The sequence below is a fragment of the Trachemys scripta genome, chromosome 2, assembly GCF_013100865.1.
Source record: "Trachemys scripta elegans isolate TJP31775 chromosome 2, CAS_Tse_1.0, whole genome shotgun sequence".
Taxonomy (NCBI): domain Eukaryota; kingdom Metazoa; phylum Chordata; order Testudines; family Emydidae; genus Trachemys; species Trachemys scripta.
Window position 1 is genome coordinate 186,977,991 of NC_048299.1, and position 20,008 is coordinate 186,997,998.

The 20,008-nt window shown below is 38.4% G+C and overlaps 1 protein-coding gene across 11 annotated transcripts in view; it reads left to right on the forward strand.

Moving 5' to 3' along the window:
- Positions 1–19,394, forward strand: part of NETO1 (neuropilin and tolloid like 1) — an 88,504-nt gene extending 69,110 nt beyond the window's left edge. For 2 of the 11 annotated variants that reach the window (XM_034762522.1, XM_034762525.1), the window contains exons 8-11: positions 12,908–13,021; positions 15,798–16,356; positions 17,538–17,612; positions 18,416–19,394. In XM_034762522.1, coding sequence (XP_034618413.1) covers positions 12,908–13,021; positions 15,798–16,356; positions 17,538–17,598 — 734 coding nt within the window. In that variant the 3' untranslated portion in view covers positions 17,599–17,612; positions 18,416–19,394. Of the gene's footprint in view, positions 1–12,907; positions 13,022–15,797; positions 16,357–17,523; positions 17,613–18,382 lie in introns of all 11 variants that reach the window. The other 9 variants (XR_004644688.1, XR_004644687.1, XR_004644689.1 and 6 more) reach the window with 9 other exon arrangements.
- The last annotated feature ends 614 nt before the right edge of the window (positions 19,395–20,008 follow it).

Sequence of the window (20,008 nt, forward strand, 5' to 3'; positions counted from 1 at the left end):
ATGTTCAGGTGAGACTTGAAAAATTATTTTCCCCTGAACTATCCTTATAAATACTATAGGTGTTTTCTCCCCCACTGACTGACTGTTCACTTCACCTACCTTAACTCTGACAGTGATCTCCAGCCTGATTAATGACAGACATACTTTCTACAGACAGCTACAGCCCCTTCAGTGAGCTTTGCTTCTGAATAGCCATACCTACACTTTAACCTAAAAGCAGACTCTCAGAACCTGGATATATGGATAAGAGAAAATCCCTCTGTATGCACAACAGACAAGATGCTCATTCTATCACTTCTGACAGCTATTTATTAGTACTGCATCCCTCTATCCATAATCCTGAGTGCACTGGACATGCTTGCCAATAAGGGAATCTCCTTCATCCAACCCCCATCAGAAAATATCATTCTTTCACCTCCCTTTATCACCATCCTCAGTTTAAAAAAGGATTGCACTGAGCCTTTTAGAAGACCTATTATGCTTGGCTGTCTTAAAGGAGGCTCTACAATTCTTCCTAGTTTCCTTCTCTAAACCCAAACATATTCTGACAGTGGAATATAGGACCTGATTTACTTGTGCACTGCTACCAGCCAAATCCGTCCTTCCAGCCAAACTAGCCTGCCCAAAAAGGATTGCCCAGTGTAAAGGCAATCCTCCAATCGGATAGAGACAGTGTAGGGACTTTATTGTTTATTATGTTAGTTCATAACCAAGTGTGTGTTAATCACTGTAAAATGTACATAGTAAGAAAAAGTCTCTGCGCTGAAGAACTTAGTGTTAAATAGACAAAACTCCTGCTACTCTCACTCCTTCCCACTAGCATAGTAGGAGAAAGAGGGAATGTTTGGGACTCCCTTTGCTAGACTGATCCTCAACTGATCTTTGTCCCTTTGGGGATAAATTAAGCCACCTTTGTATGCACTCTCTCGACCTACACTCTGTGCAAAACAATCAAACCCCAGGAGCTAGGTTATAACATCTAATTCTTCTGAAAAAAAAATCAAATGTCATGATCTAGACATAGACTCTGTGTGTGTCAATATAAATAGTCCATATGCATGTGTGTATTACAATAAACGTGTATGTAGATATGCAGAACATTTCTGAACCAAATGTTTGTGTGCATGTATGGTAGTTGAGGCTGCACAGAGATTATTCTTCAGAAGCTCCCAGCTTTCTGAAAAATTCTCCTCTTCCAAGCTGAAATTTTCCATATTTGGAGCATTTTAAGAAAGTTGAGTGAAATCTGTTCACCTATTTTTGAGTTATGCAGATGGTGAAAAATAAAATATTCATTACATCCATCAGCTGGAGAAAATGGAAAGACAGTTTTTTCTCAGGCATGGCGCAAAAGAGAGAAACTTCTCATTTCTAGCCCAATTTATAAAACTAAACCAAAGATCAAATCAATAACACTGCTCTACAGCCAAAATGCTTCTGAAATAAATGTAGTCAAACTTTACTAATTCTGGGTCACTGAGAACGAAGATGATGCTTAAAATGGTTGATTGGCTCTAGTTTTCAAGAAATGCTATTGGGTCAGTATATACGACCCTTGACTTGGGAATGGCGGAGGATAAGTGAGTTATAAAGGGAAGGGATCTCAATTTAAACCAGAAATGACTAAAATACAGCTTTGACTGGATCTATGAATAAATCTATGACTGGGTTTGGACAGTACTTGCTTTTTAGGCAAAACAATGCATGATGCAATCTGAAGCTGGTATTGCATCATACATGATATGAATTGCATCATGTTATTCCTAGAAGTCATGGATGATGCAATCATAACGAAGCCTACATCACTCTGCTGAACAAATTGTCCTATATCAGCTCTAGAAATCATACAGTGTGGTGCTCTCTTATTTGTCAGTGTTTGATTTTGCAAAGGGACACATTTCTGTTTAGCCAAAGTGAGCAGAGATGCCTCGTACTTGTGTGAACTGTGCAGATAACTTCTGCTATGTTTGTGGTGAAGTGATTTTTGCATCACAAAAGCGCAGTATAACCTCTATGGTTAAGAAAGCCTATCACCTTTATTTTGGTTGCAAAATTGGAGATCAGGACAAGAGGTGGGTCCCACACATATGCTGCAACACTTGTGCAACAAATCTTCGCCCGCCAGTGGTTGAACAGGAAAAGGAAATCTGTGCCTTTTGCAGTGCCAATGATTTGGAGAGAGCCAACACATCATACCAGCAATTGTTACTTCTGCATGGTGCCTCCAGTTGGGAAAGGTGTGTCAAAGAAGAGAAAGTGGACTGTGCTTTATCCAAACATTCCATCAGCTATACGCCCAGTACCCCACAGAGAAGGACTGCCGGTTCCTGATGCACCAGAATCATTCTCACTTGAGTCAGACGAGGAAGAGGAAGAGGATGAAATTTCTGGTCCTGAACCATCAATGTCACAGGACCCACATTTTCTCCAATCCTCCTCCTCTGAACCACACCTCATAACGCAAGGTGAACTGAATGACCTTGTCAGGGATTTGGAACTACCCAAGAGTAAGGCAGAGCTGTTGGGCTCCAGACTACAGCAGTGGAATCTCCTGGCAGGTGATGTTAGGGTTTCCATGTTCCGTGACCGTCAAAAGGATCTTGTCCCATTCTTCTTCATGGAAGGTGATCTTGTAGCCTGCAACAACATCGATGGTTGATGGCAGCCCTCAACATCGTTCACGACCCAGATGAGTGGAGACTGTTCATTGATTTATCGAAGACGAGTCTTAAAGCTGTTTTACTGCATAATGGCAATGTTTTGCCATCAATTCCAGTTGGTCATGCAGTCCATATGAAGTAAACCTAGGACAACATGAAACAACTTTGGAGGTGCATAAACTATGACCAACATCAGTGGCAGCTTTATAGCGATTTGAAGGTTGTTGCTTTCTTGCTTGATCTGCAGACTGGATACACAAAGTACTGCTGTTTTCTCTGTGAATAGTTTTGCAAGAGATTCCCACTACTTCAAGAAAGACTGGCCACTCCGACAGTCATTGGAGCCTGGGAGGAAAAGTGTTCAGCATCCACCACTTGTTGAATCAAGGAAGATTTTGTTACCACCCTTACACATCAAGCTGGGTCTGATGAAGTACTTTGTCAAGGCCATTGACAAAATACAAGCAGCTTTCAAGTACCTCCATGGAAAATTTCCAAAGTTAAGTGAAGCTAAGATAAAGGAAGGTGTCTTTGTTGGTCCTCAGATTCGTGAACTTCTTCGAGATGATGCATTTGACCATGCACTACGTGGCAAGGAAAAGACGGCATGGAAAGCCTTCCAGTTAGTGGCAATACATTTTCTCGGAAACAACAAGGCAGACAACTACAGGTTGTTGGTGGAAAACCTCCTCAAGGCATACAAAAGCCTTGGTTGCAACATATCACTAAAGATACATTTTTTGCACTCTCATCTAGATTTTTTTCCACTGAACTGTGGAGCAGTGAGCGACGAGCACGGCGAGTGATTTCACCAGGATATTGCAACAATGGAGAAACGCTATCAGGGCAAATGTAGCCCATCAATGCTTGCAGACTATTGCTGGACAGTGACAAGAGATGCTCCATTGAATGAATACAAGAGACAAGCCAAGAAGCGCCGAGTAGACACTGAATAGGACTAAACTATGTACATAATAGTTTTTTGCCTTTTGTTTCATAATAAATTTTATTTATATAACCCTTTTGCTGATTTTTAAAGTGTTACATAAACAGGACAGGTGAAATATTATCATGTAAAGCAACCATAATCACATGAAAAGACCTAGGTTTATAATTTATGATTAAAACTCTACTATCTACACAATATACATAGACATAAAATGTAAAAACATAAATATCTTAGAAACAGTAGCCAATCAGTTGTTTTAATTGTCATATTTGAATTCAGCACATCAAAATACATAATAAATAGCACATTTTATCTCTGAAGCAGACGACTTCTCAAAAATAGTAGACCAGTGTAATGGATGCTGAAGTGTTGACTCTGCACTGTGGGAGTACAGAGGAACTGAGAGATGAGAGTCCAGGTTCTGCTGACAGTTACATTGATGCAACCCTCTTGACTTCAATGAGGTTTCACTCTCTTATCCCATGTGGCTGCATTCCCTAGTATTTTGGGTTACTAGTTATGCTATTAAAAATATACTTTAATATACAATAGGCTCGATTCTGTCTTCCCAGTTGACTTCAATGAGAGAATCAGGGATGTATCTGAGGAGAATTTTGAAGTCTTATGGGCCATATTCTGCCCAGATTTACACTCTTGCAACACCATTGGCTTCAGTCAGGTTGCATGCACATAACTTAGGGCAGAGTTTGTCCTCTTAGGGTTTTCCATTTCCTTACTCAGGACATGATTCTGCTACCATAACCCACATTAAGTAGTATGCGGCACATAGTTCTGTTGGTCTCCATGGGACTATTAATGGAATAAAGAATGGCTGTAGTGATAATTGGCCTATCCAACTCATGAGCCAGCTCTGGGAAAGTGGATTTATAAATTTTCACAATACCCTATAACAATAAATGGTGGTGGGAAAAGGTGTAAAAGGGAGACAGACTGAATTAGTCTAAACAAAAAGGCCTACTGATATGATCTTAACATAGTCCTTGAATTATGCCTTATAAACAAGACAAACGTGGGACTGGAAGTCAATGAACCAAAATTGGTGTGTTAGAAAATAGGCCTAATTGGTGGACAAAATAAAGAAAGATGACCTATTTCACCCATCACTCCCTTTTGTGGTTCTCCAAAAAGGAGACTTTGGAAGAAACTTTGATGGAAGCGAATGCAACAATTGCTGACTGAAACAAGTGAAAAGATTGAGCTTCACCATCCTGGCTGCCATTTCTGCGATCTCCTGGGACCCCCAAGATACACTGTAACAATGTTGGACCTTTCTCAGCCTAATCCTGAGGGATGTTCTGACCAGAGAGTCAGATGACACCACTAGCTCTTGCTAAATCCCAAACAGCATCTGGGATGTGAGACTTTGTTGCTCCCCCACCTCCATGTGTCCTTTTACTTCCTTACCTAATTTCTTCTTTCCTATCTCTTGCCTTGTGCCTTCTGTCTAATAAGAGTCTGGCTTAGCCAGCCATGACTGTATATTTTGCAACATTTCTGGAAGCCTGTAAAGAAAAAGAGGTAGCTAAAAGCAATGCTCTAAATAGCCTGATGCTGGTACAAGTTTCCCAGGCCCTGGAGTGGCTCTTAAGGCTGAGTGCTGTGCCTCTGGCTTTCCAGTAGTAAGGTTGAAAATAGGTCAACACCAGAGAAAAAGCTGCATTTACTGTCTTTTCCCTTCCCTTTGTATTTGTTTTGTTTTGTCTTCTAGAAACTGGGACTAAACTTTAACAGCAGCATGAATAACAACATCTCCATCCCATCTCCAATAACTTCATCTCTTCTCCCACGCAAAAAAATAAAGTTATCACCTTTAACACCATCTCAAACTATTATAAGGATTTCCTTCTAAAATCTCTCCATAACAGGAGGGAAAGGGAATAAGGGGTGTTGTTAAAATGAAAACCTTTGTTAATACTTTACATTACAATGGTTTTACCTGTTTTTCCTTCTTTTTCAGTATCTTTATTAAAGGGTTAAAAGGATTTGTCATGATTTGTTTGCCATGGCACTAAGCAGGCTGAGGCCTTTGTATACCAAACCGTGATTCTTATTTAAAAGTGTTGGACAGAATCATGTTAACACCTTTGACTCTTTGGGCCTATTTATGCCATCAAAATTGATACCTGACCTATCATGTAAGAGTGGCAGAATCTTGACCATAATCCACATTATTTAATGTTAATCAAACAGTTACAAATTAAATTAAATTAAAAAAAACCCTAAACACTGATGTATATCTACTGCTAACCCTTAGCAAAATTCCCTTTTACTTAAATTGTAAACTCTTTGGGGCAAACACAGTATTTCTGTCCTGTATTTGTACGTTACTTAGCATAATGGGGTCCTGGTCCCTGACTGGGGCTTTGAGTACTATCAAACCAATAATAAAATAATATGTAAACTGACTAAAGGTGCTTCAGGGTGGCCATAAACAAGACAGATTGGCATTAAGTAAAATATTGTTATTGACAAGTTCCTAATGGCAATGAAGGTGTTGGGTTGGGTTTTTTTTTTTTTTTTTTTTTTTTTTTGTAGTATGCTGTCATTAATGTTAGGAAAGGAAAATACAGGTTATATCACCTTCATGATTAAAAACAAGTGTATTGTAGTGTGTGCTATTTTAACAATTTGAATGGCATAAATGAAGTGGAAGATGTATAGCATTTTTTCTCCGGAGTATGAAGGAAAAACCTTTACTCGCTGTTTCAAGGATGGTGGAAAGAATACCTGAAAGATTTTTCTTCTCATGATCTTGCAAAAAGAAAGTCGTCCTTCTCCAGTAAGGAGGAGTGAGGAATAAACAGCCCCAATTGAGCTGTTGGCTAAATGTAAATATCTTGTGCACAGTGCTGTGACTTATTTGATGCTCAAGGGGGGGTTGTGTGAAATGTGAACTCACTTCGGTGGGAGGAATAGCTCAGGGGGTTGAGCATTGGCCTGCTAAATCCAGGGTTGTGAGTTCAATCCTTGAGGGGGCTATTTAGGGTTCTGGGGCAAAAAATCTGTCTGGGGATTGGCCTTTTGAGCAGGGGGTTGGCCTAGGTGACCTCCTGAGGTCCCTTCCAACCCTGATATTCTATGATTCCCAACACCCCCAATGCTATGTGCTGTAGTGGGGGATAGAGTCACTAGCTCAGCTTCTGGGCTTTCATCTTCACTGCAGAGATCACCCTGGTGACCGACACCTTGGTTTGAGCACCTGTGTATAGGAATCCCATTGCAAAACCCTACCATTATTTCTACATTCAGCTTTGTCTCAGGGCGTATCTCATGGTTCTTTGTGTTAAGACTTTGATTCTTTTCCAGTCAACTATCAGTTACAAGAGAACCAGTTGGTCTGTCCTTCAGGAGAATTATGTAAAAGTGCTGGAGGACAGTTGGCTCTTGAGTGATTTAGCCTGCATCCTGACCACAAAGTGGGGGGTTCCAGTCTGAGTTTAAAGCAGAGCACAGATTCTAACCCACACCCCCAGCTGGCCCAGTATTAAAGCACCTCCAAACCTGAGTCAGAGGCTTTTTTGTGTGGATAGTTAGGCGGGAGGTTTGGGCTAGAACACAGGTAAGAGTCTGGGTTAACTGTGCAGTGAAGAAATATCCTAGGAGAAGAGAGATGGCAGGGGGAGGATGAGGCCGAGCTGCCCCATTGCTTTTCCTGAAGAGGGCAAGCCTCTGAGAATTCACTATCCATTCCATGGTAACTGAGCTCAGCTCAGTTGTGAAGCTCTGCCCCCCACCCCCCCGTTCAATGACAAGTCAGGATTTGACCTTGTACAAATATTTTGACACTGCTGTATAATAGTGTTTGTTTTTTAGAATAGCCATGTAAACTTAGAGAAATTTGGTGAAGGGAAGGTAAATAGTATATTTCACTCACATTATACATAGACATCAAATATACTGCATATAAATGTGTGTGTATCATATACTCTTTGGATTGTAGTAGAGGTTTAGGCGATTCCTGAATCATAGTTGCTTGAATTATATATAAAATGTTTCTTTCTGAGAGGACTGTTTGCTTTACTTTACCTTATCTAGAGGTAAAAGCAGCAAATTAGGCTTTGAACAAATAAAAAAATACTGCTTTCATTTGTTTTGTATTATGTAAACTGGGCATATGGAATGACTCTCAATTAGAGCTGTGCAAAAAATTTTGGACGATTGGTTTATTTGCTGAAAAGTGTAGTTTGATGTTGACCAAAATATTTAATAATTTGACACAAATTTACTGAATAGTTTTTTGGGGAAAACAGAGTAGATTCACAAGGGGACTTAGGCTCCATTTACAAAACAGAAGGAGGTGGTGCCTGATTCGGTAGCAGAGATTCGAACTTGGGTGTCCAACTTTGCAGATGAGTACCCCCAAACACTAGGCCTGCAGGGGAGAGGCCATTTTGTACCTTTTATATATTGGGGTTTTAGTCATTGTCCCTAACGAGTGCTGTAAGAAGAAACGGTTTATTTTTTTTTCTTTCTGCGAGGTCACCCATTTACTTCATATTCTGAGCGTTGAATGTGTTTTTAGATCCTCTGGTGTTAGTGCACCATCTTGTGTCCAACATTTTCAATAGCTGAGAGGATGTGAATCAAGCAGAAAGCAAAGATTCTCTGTGTTTGTAACATGGCATACATTGTAGCACTGCAGTGAAATAATGCTTAAATGACTGGGCAGCAATTCAAATGGCAGTTGGGAAAAGTATTGGTTTTAAAACTGCCTTTAACTGGTGCATTAGTTTGATATGGACTATTTAAAACTAGAATTTTCTTGTGTTTTGAGTTAAAATTGTAAAGTTTTAAAGTTACAAAAGAAAAATAGAGCAAGTTAGCTAATATGATGGGTTGTGTTATAATTTGGTCATTGTGCTAAATGAGTATACATTATGAACTTCTAGTCCAATCTCCTTCTGAGATCTTTATCTAAGTCTTTTCTGGGATGCAGGGGGAAAATAAGTGTGGGTATGTCAGTCTACTATTCAATTTTCATTTGGGAACTAATGGAATCACACCTAACTTGGAAGTCTGCAGTGAGAGGTTCCAGTCTGGAATAGCAAGCATTTTACAGGAGCATTTGCAGAGTTGTGTGGAGAAGCATGTGCTATGTTTTCTCACATTGCACTTAGCTGTAGCTGGTGATATAAAAAGCTACTTTTTTGTGAGCAATAAAACTCTACCCCCAAATTTAAAATCTCCCCTAACATTAGTAACACACAACATGAACTCTGATCTATTTCACTGTCAATTTCTGAAACTTTCAGGCATCTCATCAAATCCTATGATCAACCATCTCACTCTACCTGATGCCATCTTCATTCTATCTTCTGTGCCATCTTCTTCAGGGGACTCTAATGACCAGCTAAATCTCTTCACTATATTCAGGGGATGCCATATCAGGCCCAGTCAGCCCTAGTCTTCTCTTTTACTTTCTGGAGTGACTGAGATGCCCACATTCTGGAGTAGTGAGGCTCAGAAAGTCCTCTGCTGAGTTTCACTGCTCTATCTCTTTAAAATGCAGAAGTCACTTTGGAGCAAATTCCCCTATGTACTGGGGGAGTGATAAACCCTCAATGTTGCTAGATCTCATCCTTTGCTCCCAGAAGAACTGCTAATCAAAAAATCCCAAAGATTAATTGACTGTTTTACGCTTTTCCCAAAATTCAGGGCATCATATTGAGAAGCTGACTACTTTAAACATCTAAAACATGGTGTATATTCTTATTTTTTAGATTTATGAATTTGTTACATTTGGGTTTCTGATTGCTGTTACTGTGTTCATCTTCATCTAGACTGGCTCTGAGGCTGTCCTTCTTTTCTACACATTTAACCCCATGACCTATCCTCCACCTGCTTCCTCCTTCCTCCATAGTTCCATCGCTCAGCTGTTCTTTCTTTTATTCTCAGCCTCTTACTCCTTTCTCTTTTCCTTAGTTTGATCTTGTTTCCTCTGCCTTTAAAAAACCCTTGTTCAGCTCCTCCTCCATTTCACTTTTAAGCTTCTTAACATACTGGTTCTTAGTACACTAAAGTCCCAGCCTCACTTTGAAAGCCTCTAACCTGTTCCTCACCCTTGCTGCTTTTCTGAAACTGCCCTCAGTAGGGGCATCACTAATGATGTCCTTCCTGTCCAGTTTAAAGGTCTCTTCTACATACTCCTCCTAGATCTGTCTGTTACCTTCAGCCCCATAGACTAACCCCTGTCCTGAACTTCTGTCCTGAAACACTAAGGCTTGTCTTGTCTATCCCTTGACAACTGTAACTTATTAATTTCTAGCCTCCATGTTTCTCACCTCTTTTTGCTCTAGTTTATTTAAAATTCTGCTGCTAGAAATTATCTTCTGCTGCTTCTCTCACCATATTGTCTCCCATCCTTGAATTTCTTCAATGATTTCCTGTTTCATTCTATATAAAATTCTTGTCATCCCCTTTCCAGCCCTGCCTACATCTCAGCTGTCACTTCTGCCTAGCTTTTTTTCTGGTGTACCCCATGCTCCTCTCTCTCTCCTTAATGCTGCTTTTATCTCCTCCTTGCACTCTTTATCCCCCCCCCCTCCATTCTCACACTTGGATCTGCCTCTATTTCTGTGCGTTGTGACATCCCATTCTTCCCTCAAACCACTCCTCAAATTCCCCTTATTGGGGTTGATTTTCCATCATTAGTCTCCTCTCTGGTGCTTAGGACCACAGCAGCTAGGATTTACTAAGGCCAGAACAAGACATAGGCATCTAAGTGTTTCTACACTCTCAGGGACAGAATGCTGCTTTAGACCTTTCTCTCCATGCTCTGAGACTAGCTTTGCTGTTCTTTTCTCACCACAGGTTTTGATTATTCTAATTTGTTGTTTCAAACTTCTTACTGTCTCTCCTTTCCCTTCCTGTTTTCTTCTCTCCCAATCTATTCTTTTTTGGTCCCCTTCCCCTGTGTTCTACTTCCTCCTTGCCATATATCTACATACCTCAGCATGCCTGGCTGTGTGAATTTTTTTTCCTTGGAGCATAAGCTCTTAGAATCAGGGACTGTCTTTGTATATATACAGTGTATAGCTCCCAGTACAATAGGGCTCCTTATTTTGATTGGGATCTCTGACTGATGCTATAATGTACAAATGCAATAATATCTCAGATGGAGGCAATTGTTTGACATAACATGGTGTCTCCACCAGCCCTCACCGCCAGGTGGCTCCACACAACAGTAGCAGCAGAGAGAGAGAGAGACTACGGCAGTAGCACATATCTGCTGATAGGTGTGCATCCCTACCAGCAGGTATGTGCTACTGCAACACAGTCTCTCACTCTTACTGCTCTCAAGCTTGATGATCAGCTATTGTGGTGTTTCTGTCTAATTTAGAATATCAACCTCCTTGTAACAAACTTAAAACTCAGCCTGGGGCCATGGCAAGGTTGGGAAGTTTTTCCCAACCTTTTGAACAAACTGGACTAAGATTTTAGCAAAGCTGCTCTGGTCTGTTGGTTTTCTGTGGAAGCCAGGTGAAATCCAGCCATTTCAGCTTAGCTGAACTTTGGTTATGAAATGTGGTGTTTAAATTCCAAACTCAAATGGTCATGGGGGTGGAACCTTCAACGATTCAAACAGAAGTATAGATCCCCCAACCTCTGGAGTCCATGTAAGCCAAGTAGGGCAAGTTTTCACCCAGCTGTACTTTGACAAGTATTGTACATTTTACTGTACCAATTTATAGGGTTGGCTTTTTTTAAGAGCAACACGATGATGAAAACAAGGCGGGGGGGGGAAGTCTGAGGGTAAACATGAAAGACCTTTTAAAAACATTAAGGTGCTATCACAGAAATACATATTTATGATCAGACAGATACATATTTATGCTTTTTTAAAAGGCATATTATTTAGCTGATGGAGCATACCTGCTTTATTGGAGTCATTATAATCTGCTTGGCTAATTAAGTCGCTTTTGGTGTATGTGCTAAAATTAAAAATACAGATTATAGCTGTTATGTTCTATTGGGTGACTGTATTTTTTTGGGAAATGTACAAGTTTTGATAACATTTATTATTTGCTTAACAGACTGTAACAGCTCTGAAGAAGCCGTTACAGTCAATTATGGAAATCTGCAGTTAGGCACTTTTTAAAAAGTGGATTTCTTTTTATGTGATATAGAAAGTCATGAAGTTCCACAGTATAAATCCTTTTCTACTGTTCTTAGTCTGTAAATCTGCAACTGCTCTAAAATACGTCTGTCTCAATACCAAGCATGTGTGTGACCATAAATCCTACTTAAAAAAAGCATAGGACACATGCTCTCATGAGAACAGCAGTTGACTTCTAAAGTCATTATTGTGACCATCACAATCCTTTCAGATTAATCAACGTGATTAGATCATTTAACAACTTTCAGTTTTTTTAAGCAAATGCTTTCAGTGTTATATGACCACAAACATTTGCTTAAACTAATGTGTTTATATTGGTTTTACTCTGATATAACTAAACAATTGCCATTAAAAATGCTAAAACATTCTTTGAATTTCTTCTTTTAATAAAAGAAATGTTACTGAAATGACATTTTATGTATATAGCATTAAATATTTTAATTTTACCATTTTAAAGCATTTTGAAGGAGAATTCTTACCAGCCTAATACACGAGGACTTTCAGCAGTTGAATGGCATAGTTCATTTATAAGCATGTACAATTCCTGTTGATGGCACTGATTTTGCATGTGCAAACTGATAGTATATGGCCTTCAGAACAACTTTCATCTTGAGACTTTAGTAGTATTATTGACTTGATCCCACCAGCCTATGCACCTTAGAGGAACTATGCACTACTCCTGGCTCATAGAGCTTTATAATCTTTGTACATGTGTTATCAGAAGGACGAATTTGCATTGTAGTTCTCCTTTCTTATCATTCAGAGTATTTTATCTCCTGTGGAATGGCTATGTTCAGATGCTGGTAATATAAGTCAAATAAGTACATAGGTAGATCAATCTCTTAAAGCATTAATATCAGTATTTTATCTAGAACTGAGTTTCTACACATTCTAAACTGAAATATTTATTAGAATAAAAAAAAATTGGGCAGTAGTCCCATCCATCTTAAACATGAGAGAAATCCTGTGCCCCAGATTAGTATGCTGTGAATGATTTGAGAGTTAAGTGGTGCAACTAGTATAATAAAGAATTACTGCTTCTGAGGAACCTCTGTCATATAGTTAATTGCTGTTTAAGATTACGTCATTCCTAGGTGTTCTTAGTATTGAAAGGTGAGTGACTTACTGCTTAATATTGGTTTTCCTTCTTTTTGTTTTTAGCCCCCTGTGAAGCCAACTCATTTTTTTGCCATAGTAATATGTGTATTAATAATACATTGGTCTGCAATGGACTCCAGAACTGTGTGTATCCTTGGGATGAGAACCACTGTAAAGGTAATTTATAGGTATATAAAACTGGAATTGTCAAGATATTTAACTATGTAGGGAACAGCATGATTATACTCAGTGACTTATTAACCTATGTGCCAGACCTATGGGTTAAGGCTTCAAGCAAGGGCAAATAGGGTGCAGTATACAGCAGGCAACCAAGAAAAAGTAAAGGGATGAAAACACTGGTGAACCTGCATAAAATGTTGCCATTTTGCTTTGCTTTTAACTTGGTTATATAGCTTGTGACCCATTGGCTGTCTCTCATGTATATGTGAGGTTTAAAGTCTGTTGTTCTGCTTTGGAGTCCATGTCATAGATACCTTTACAGTAGTGGGGCAGGAGGTGGGGCATAAAGGTGTATTTGCTCTTTTATGAAGTGGGCTAGGAGGAGAAAGAAAGGTTTAAGCCAGGGGTCGGCGACGTTAGGCACGCGGCTCGCTAGCATAAGAACCCTAGAGGGCCAGGCCAGTTTATTTACCTGCTGACGTGACAGATTCGGCCGATTGCGGCCCCCACTGGCCGCAGTTCACCATCCCGGGCCAATGGGGGCGGCGGGAAGCCGCAGCCAGCACATTCCTCGGTCCGCGCCGCTTCTCGCCGCCCCCATTGGCCAGGGACAGCGAACCGCGGCGAGTGGGGGCCGCGATCAGCCGAACCTGCCGCGTCAGCAGGTAAATAAACTGGCCCGGCCTGCTAGGGTGCTTACCCTGGCGAGCTGCATGCCGAACGTTGCCGATCCCTGGTTTAAGCTATCACTAGCTACTTTGACATCAATGTGGATGGCTGGGGAAGAAGGGAAAAAGCATCCCTTATCATGTTTGAAATCAGTTTTTCCAGTTGTGATGCCTGTTGCTAATAACAGCAGCACTGAAACCCCAGGCGCAGCAGGAGTAATTCTGTATCAAATAGCCAAATCCATGTATAATCTCACAGTCAAGTTGAAATGTAAAGAATAGATACAGGAAAGCAGGCATGATGTCTATGTCATGGAGAGATATTGGCACTCCTGATCAGGTGGTGGCATTGATTTCCAGGTGGCCTATGTCAGATTCCCTTTACTTTTGAAAAATTCAGCATTTGTTTTCTTCAGAAAAAATAATTTAACTAACTCTCCTTTGAGGCTGTGGACACCATTTGCTTATTCTGTCACTGCAGATTTGATCCTGGAAACATGGGATAAGCCAAATTTAGGAACCAATCAAGGGGAAAAAATGAGGGTGGCTTAACAGTCAGCTTATAAGTCCACTGAAGTCTGTAAAATCCTCTGACAAGCAAAGAAAGAAAATAAAATGTAAATGGACTCATACCGGCAATGAACACAATGAGGCACTTAAAATGAGTAATATTCCTTGCAGAAGCTAGGCTTACAGTTGAGGAAAAGCTATATCACTTTTCTTTTTTCTTCATAAGTTAAAAACAAGAGGGGGGAGACCCACTCCTCCCTTTAATTTCTAGAATGAATCTCATCTCCCACTGTCTACGTGCCATGCTGAAGCTGTACCGTTACCACTAATTCATGGTTTTATTTATTCCCCATTATATTTCTTACTACTAGAGAAGTAGATTTGCTGGATCCAGCAAACAAATAGGCTGATTGTGGTGCTTCTGCTTTTTGAATCTGGTGCTGCTGCCAGGTCTTCTTCACTTGGTTGGAGGACCCTGGAACCAATTTACAGTAGCAGTCCAATGGGGAGTGAAGCATCACTTTGAATACCATGAAGGCCACAAGAAAAGGTGCTTGCAGGCCAAGCAGTGGGTGTCGCTGATTTGTTGTGAATGCTTTTGATTTTGAAGTAACACCAATGCATGACAGTAGAAATGAGGCTGAATTAAAAGTTAAACCTTATTCACTATTTCCCACTGAAAGTCATGTACCTAAAGTTCCTGTTAGTGAGAGGTGCTGAACTCTTTCAACTCCCATTGAGCTCCATCATCAGCCCACCCAGGCACCTGTAAATTAGGAAGCAAACCACAGAGGAATACATAGAAAAGGGAGATGAAATTAAATTCCCTTTCTGAGAGTCCACTGAATGCTGGGACAGGTATTTTAGCAGGCAGGGAGAATTTCTCTTTCTTCCCTATAGTAACAATGGGCGAGATAGGCACTTGGCAGCCCATAGTAAGGTACAGATAGTGTGTAGGATCAACCTTTGAGTTGGGGCCAGTGGTGTTCTGAAGGCTCATACTCATTAAGCCGGTTATAGGAAATAAAATAAATAATGGCTGATAGAGGATTTTTCCTGGAAATCTTATTTTGATTAACTCCTCCGTTTTCTCCTGATTCAGCTCAATCTTTGAATACCATCAGCTCAGCTCATTAATATTAGGAGTTCAGATGAGTTCCAAATGCAAATAAATATTTATTTTTAAATCCCCATAAACTGTTCCTGCTTTCATTGATCTCATTTCCCAATCTCCTATATCTAGTGAGGGGAGATGGAAGTAAAACAGAAGTGTTGTGTAGCGGACTCATGATTTGTTTTGGAATACAATGGGGATTTGGGGATGAAACTGAAGACAGTGTTTAAAAACGAAATTAGCCTTTCATATCTTTGAGTTTGGTTACATCCTGATTATCACTTGGCAAAGGGGAAAGGTTGTGGTATCTCTATATGATTGCTTTATCTTTTATTAATACCACATTTTAATTGTTTTTACAAAATTGCTTCTGTAAACTCAAACACAGAATAGAAACAACATTATGCTAAGCATCAAAACTGTGATGGCTGTGTTTCTTTTTAAATTGGATATTAATGCTGTGCTTTTCTTCTTTACACAGAAAAAAGAAAGGCTAACATTTTGGACCAACTTACCAATACCAGTGGGACTATAATTGGGGTGACCTCTTGCATTGTGATCATCCTCCTTGTTATCTCTGTTATAGTACAGATCAAACAACCTCGTAAAAAATTTGTCCAAAGGAAAACAGACTTTGATCAAACAGTATTCCAGGAGGTGTTTGAACCTCCTCATTATGAGTTATGTACTCTTAGAGGGACAGGGGCTGCAGCTGACCTTGCAGATGTTGCAGATGACTTTGAAAATTATCATAAACTGCGGCGATCATCTTCAAAATGCATTCATGACCATCACTGTGGATCACAACTGTCTAGCACTAAGGGCAGCCGTAGTAACCTCAGCACAAGAGATGCTTCTATCTTGACAGAAATACAACCCCAGCCTGTAAAGCCCCTCATCCAGCCCATGAACAGGAGAAATATCCTTGTCATGAAGCATAGCTACTCACAAGATGCTGCAGATGCGTCTGAGATAGATGAAATTGAAGAGGTACCAACTACAAGTCACAGGCTGTCAAGACATGATAAATCTGTCCAGCGGTCAGTATCAATAGATTTTTGATGAAGACTATTGCATAAGGACTTGATTGCCCCTAAAATATTCTTGTTTTCCTCATTTTTTTATGTGTTTCTTTTATTTGTAGGTTAGGCCATTATATTTTCTCCTCTCTCTCTCTCCTCTCTCTCTTTTTTCCCCCCTCTCTCTATCTCCACTTTCTCCCTTCCTGAAGCCCCTCACCCCTTTCTTTCTTTCTTTCTTTCTTTCTTTCTTTCTTTCTTTCTTTCTTTCTCACTCACACACACACACCCCCTACCTCTCAACTAAGAGTGGGTACAATGTTTACTAAACCAAAGAAGTTTTTGATAAAATCTAGTTTTTTGAAAGAACTACATGCATGTGGTTTCCTTATAGCTAAGAGGTGGCCTTGAGTACTGTCCATAATCCAAGAGTAACATCCAAATGAGTAAAAAAGGGGAATTTTGACTTATTTTGGTGCATGACAGACCAATGCAAAACACTCTTCAGAGAGAAGGAAACCCACTTTCTTATGAAACACTGTTTTCTATAAATTGAATGACAATATTTTGAAAAATTACAATACTTGTTCTGTTATTAACCAGGAGATTGCTGCTTGTCATATTAATATCTCTCTCACACACACACTTAAAATGAGACATTTCAATGCTTATAGAATATTCTTATATATTTACATATAAAAATGTTGTTGAGAAGAGTCTTTCTAATCAATGAAAAAAAGCAAAGTCTGGCATTATTTAAATACAGAAGCTATTTTTACTGTGTATTGCATCTTGAATGCCTGTAAATAAGAATGATTAAAAGTTTACAAGTAAAGAAAAAGGAAAACAGAAACACTTATGAATGACTTATTTGGAAAAGAGTACTCAGAAACTTTTTATATGTATTTGTGTTTTGCCTTGCATACATTATTGTTGTGCTTTTGTGTTTTATATGCCCTACATGGTGTGTGTGTGTGTGTGTGTGTGTGTGTTTGCGCATGCACATTTAAGCTATCTACGTCTCTTAAAAACTCATCTGTTACTTTAATCTAGTTGCATGCCAGTGTAAATCGCTTCACGCTATTGGTACAAATTGATGAAATTATCAAGATATATATTTTTTATTAAGTGTATATATGCATATATTTCTTTTTTTCTATGCAAACATTATTATGTTGAATGAAATAGCCATAACATTCCAGGTTCTGCCTCATTGGGTCTCTAAGCAAACATGAGTCTGAGTACAACACAACTAGGGTCTAAAAGACAAATTCAAGGTAAGTAAACATACATGAATGCCACGTGCACCATCTGTTGCATTCCATTATATATTGTTTTATTTGAAAAAGTTTGATAGTTTTTAAGATATATGCTAGCGAGGTAAAATCTTTGTATATAGAGAGTCAGTTTTTAATGTGTATATATAGAGAGAATTTAAAATTGCAGATGACTGCTTAACGATATAAACTAAACATTACATCTATTAAAATTCTTATACTTGATAGCTTTGTTACATCCCACTGCTAACTATGATCTGCATTTTAAGCACATTATAAAGACAGATGCTTTGCATGGATGTGGTGTTTCATGTTTCATTTATGAAAATTACATTTTAAAAGTCCTATCATGTGATACAGTATGTAAAATCTGGCAGCCTAACTTATTTTAGTTATGAAGATATGAAGCTACCTGTTGTCAATTCATTTGAATAATTCAACAGTCAAGTGTGGTGAGGCAGAGTTTTGTTAGTTTTGGGAGTCAGTGGTGTCATTTTAATATTTACCATTTGCAGATCATTTTACTTGTCATTTATTAGGCTGTTCATTGGAAATTAATTTATTACCACCACCATTTATCTGAATAAATATCATCTCAACTTTCATAATGAAGTTACAGCTAGATTATAGGCTATACACAATTGTTATATATACAATTATTATACAGATGTTTATAAGTGTAAATATCTATTTTGTAGGGAGAAAGTGTAAATGCTTTAATGTTTTTTACATAGATAAATATATTTGTGTACCTATGTTTTCCTTTATAGGGAGAAAATGTCTTAACTGTGTTTTGTTTTCAGAGAAGAACTATTTACACAAACATGGGGACTGTGAAAAGAAAAATCTATAGTGAATTATTTCAACTGTCTGGAAAAAAAGTGGATATATTTCTAAATTTCATTCCACTGCCTTTATCCAAACCTAAGAGTTATAGACGTTTCTTACTTCCTCAGCAAGATATTCCCATTGCATAATAACATGTTTCTTTTGTAATTTCGTTGCTGGCCACAAAGTGCTCCTTAGTTTTTAAATACATTTTGAGATTTACTGGAAACTTGAAGAAGAAATTAGTTCCTGGCTGAAACTATCCTAGTTTTACTTTTTATGTTAGTATTATTTCAGTTAATACATTTATGTCTTTATCAGCTTGTCTATTGTGTAATACGTGAAAGAAGATGATTATACATTGAACTTTTGTTATATGTACATTGTTTTCATTATATAGACTGCTTGAGAATAGTGCGCTCCTGAGTGATTTTGAACATGCTACAATGAAATGTGAAACTATGGACCATGGAAACACCAGCTAGAGGTTTTATGGACTCTCTGATCACCTTTTCTCATGATATCATGATATGATAAAGTTCAGCAAACTGTACTGAGTAAAATTATTAGATGGCAATAAGACTCTAAATATTATCATTATTAGTCATTTTTCTTTTTCTTTTTTTCCTCTCTTTAAATTTGATTACGAAGTAAGATACCCAATTTCAGGAACAATTTATTGAAATCAGGTATTTAGCCATTCATAATCACTTCAATAGAAATGTTTGTTGGATATGCATCTAGCAAAATGACTGAATTTGACCACTGAGAAAATAATCTGCATGTATGTTACTGAATATTTGAGTTGGCAAAAAAAATCTCTTTTATTAGATACATTGTAAAAAGCATGCATTCACAATTACTGTTGTTACTGTTCCATTTCTTTGTGTCATATGCTTGCTACTTGTAACTTTTTATATAAAGATACATAAAACAATGTATAATAATTTCTTACCTTGAGTTTTAAGAAAATGTTTTCATTTACTGAAGCAAAACAACCTTACACAGAAATTTACCAACCTGTTTCTACAAGGTTATACTCAATATTCCACTTTCAGGAAAGCGGAAGCAAACAAATACTTTAGAATCACCCCTGCCCTCCAACATTTCACCCTTTATAATATATTAAAAGGTTCTATTATATACATGGAATATTAAATATAATATATAAATATGATATAGTATATTGAAATAAATATGTTCATATTATGTAAAAGTAAAAATGAAATGAAACATTTTGACATTGCCAAAACAAAAAGTTTCACCTTTTCCCCTTCAAAAGTTTCATCAAAATCAGTATATTCCCACAAAAACCTTTGATGTTTGACAAAACTGCCTATTTTTGACAGAAAACTTCTGTCTAAAACATTTCAACCAGCTGTATATAGAACACCCACAATAAAAGTACAACACAAAGAACAGCAGTGAAAGATTGCCTATGCTTCTCTGCTAATACTCACAAGAGTGCTAAGTGTGGCACTGGAGATATTTATGAACTTGAAACTTGTCCTCTCAGAACTAGACTGAGGGCTGGACTATATTAATAAAGTTTCATCTGTTTGACTAAA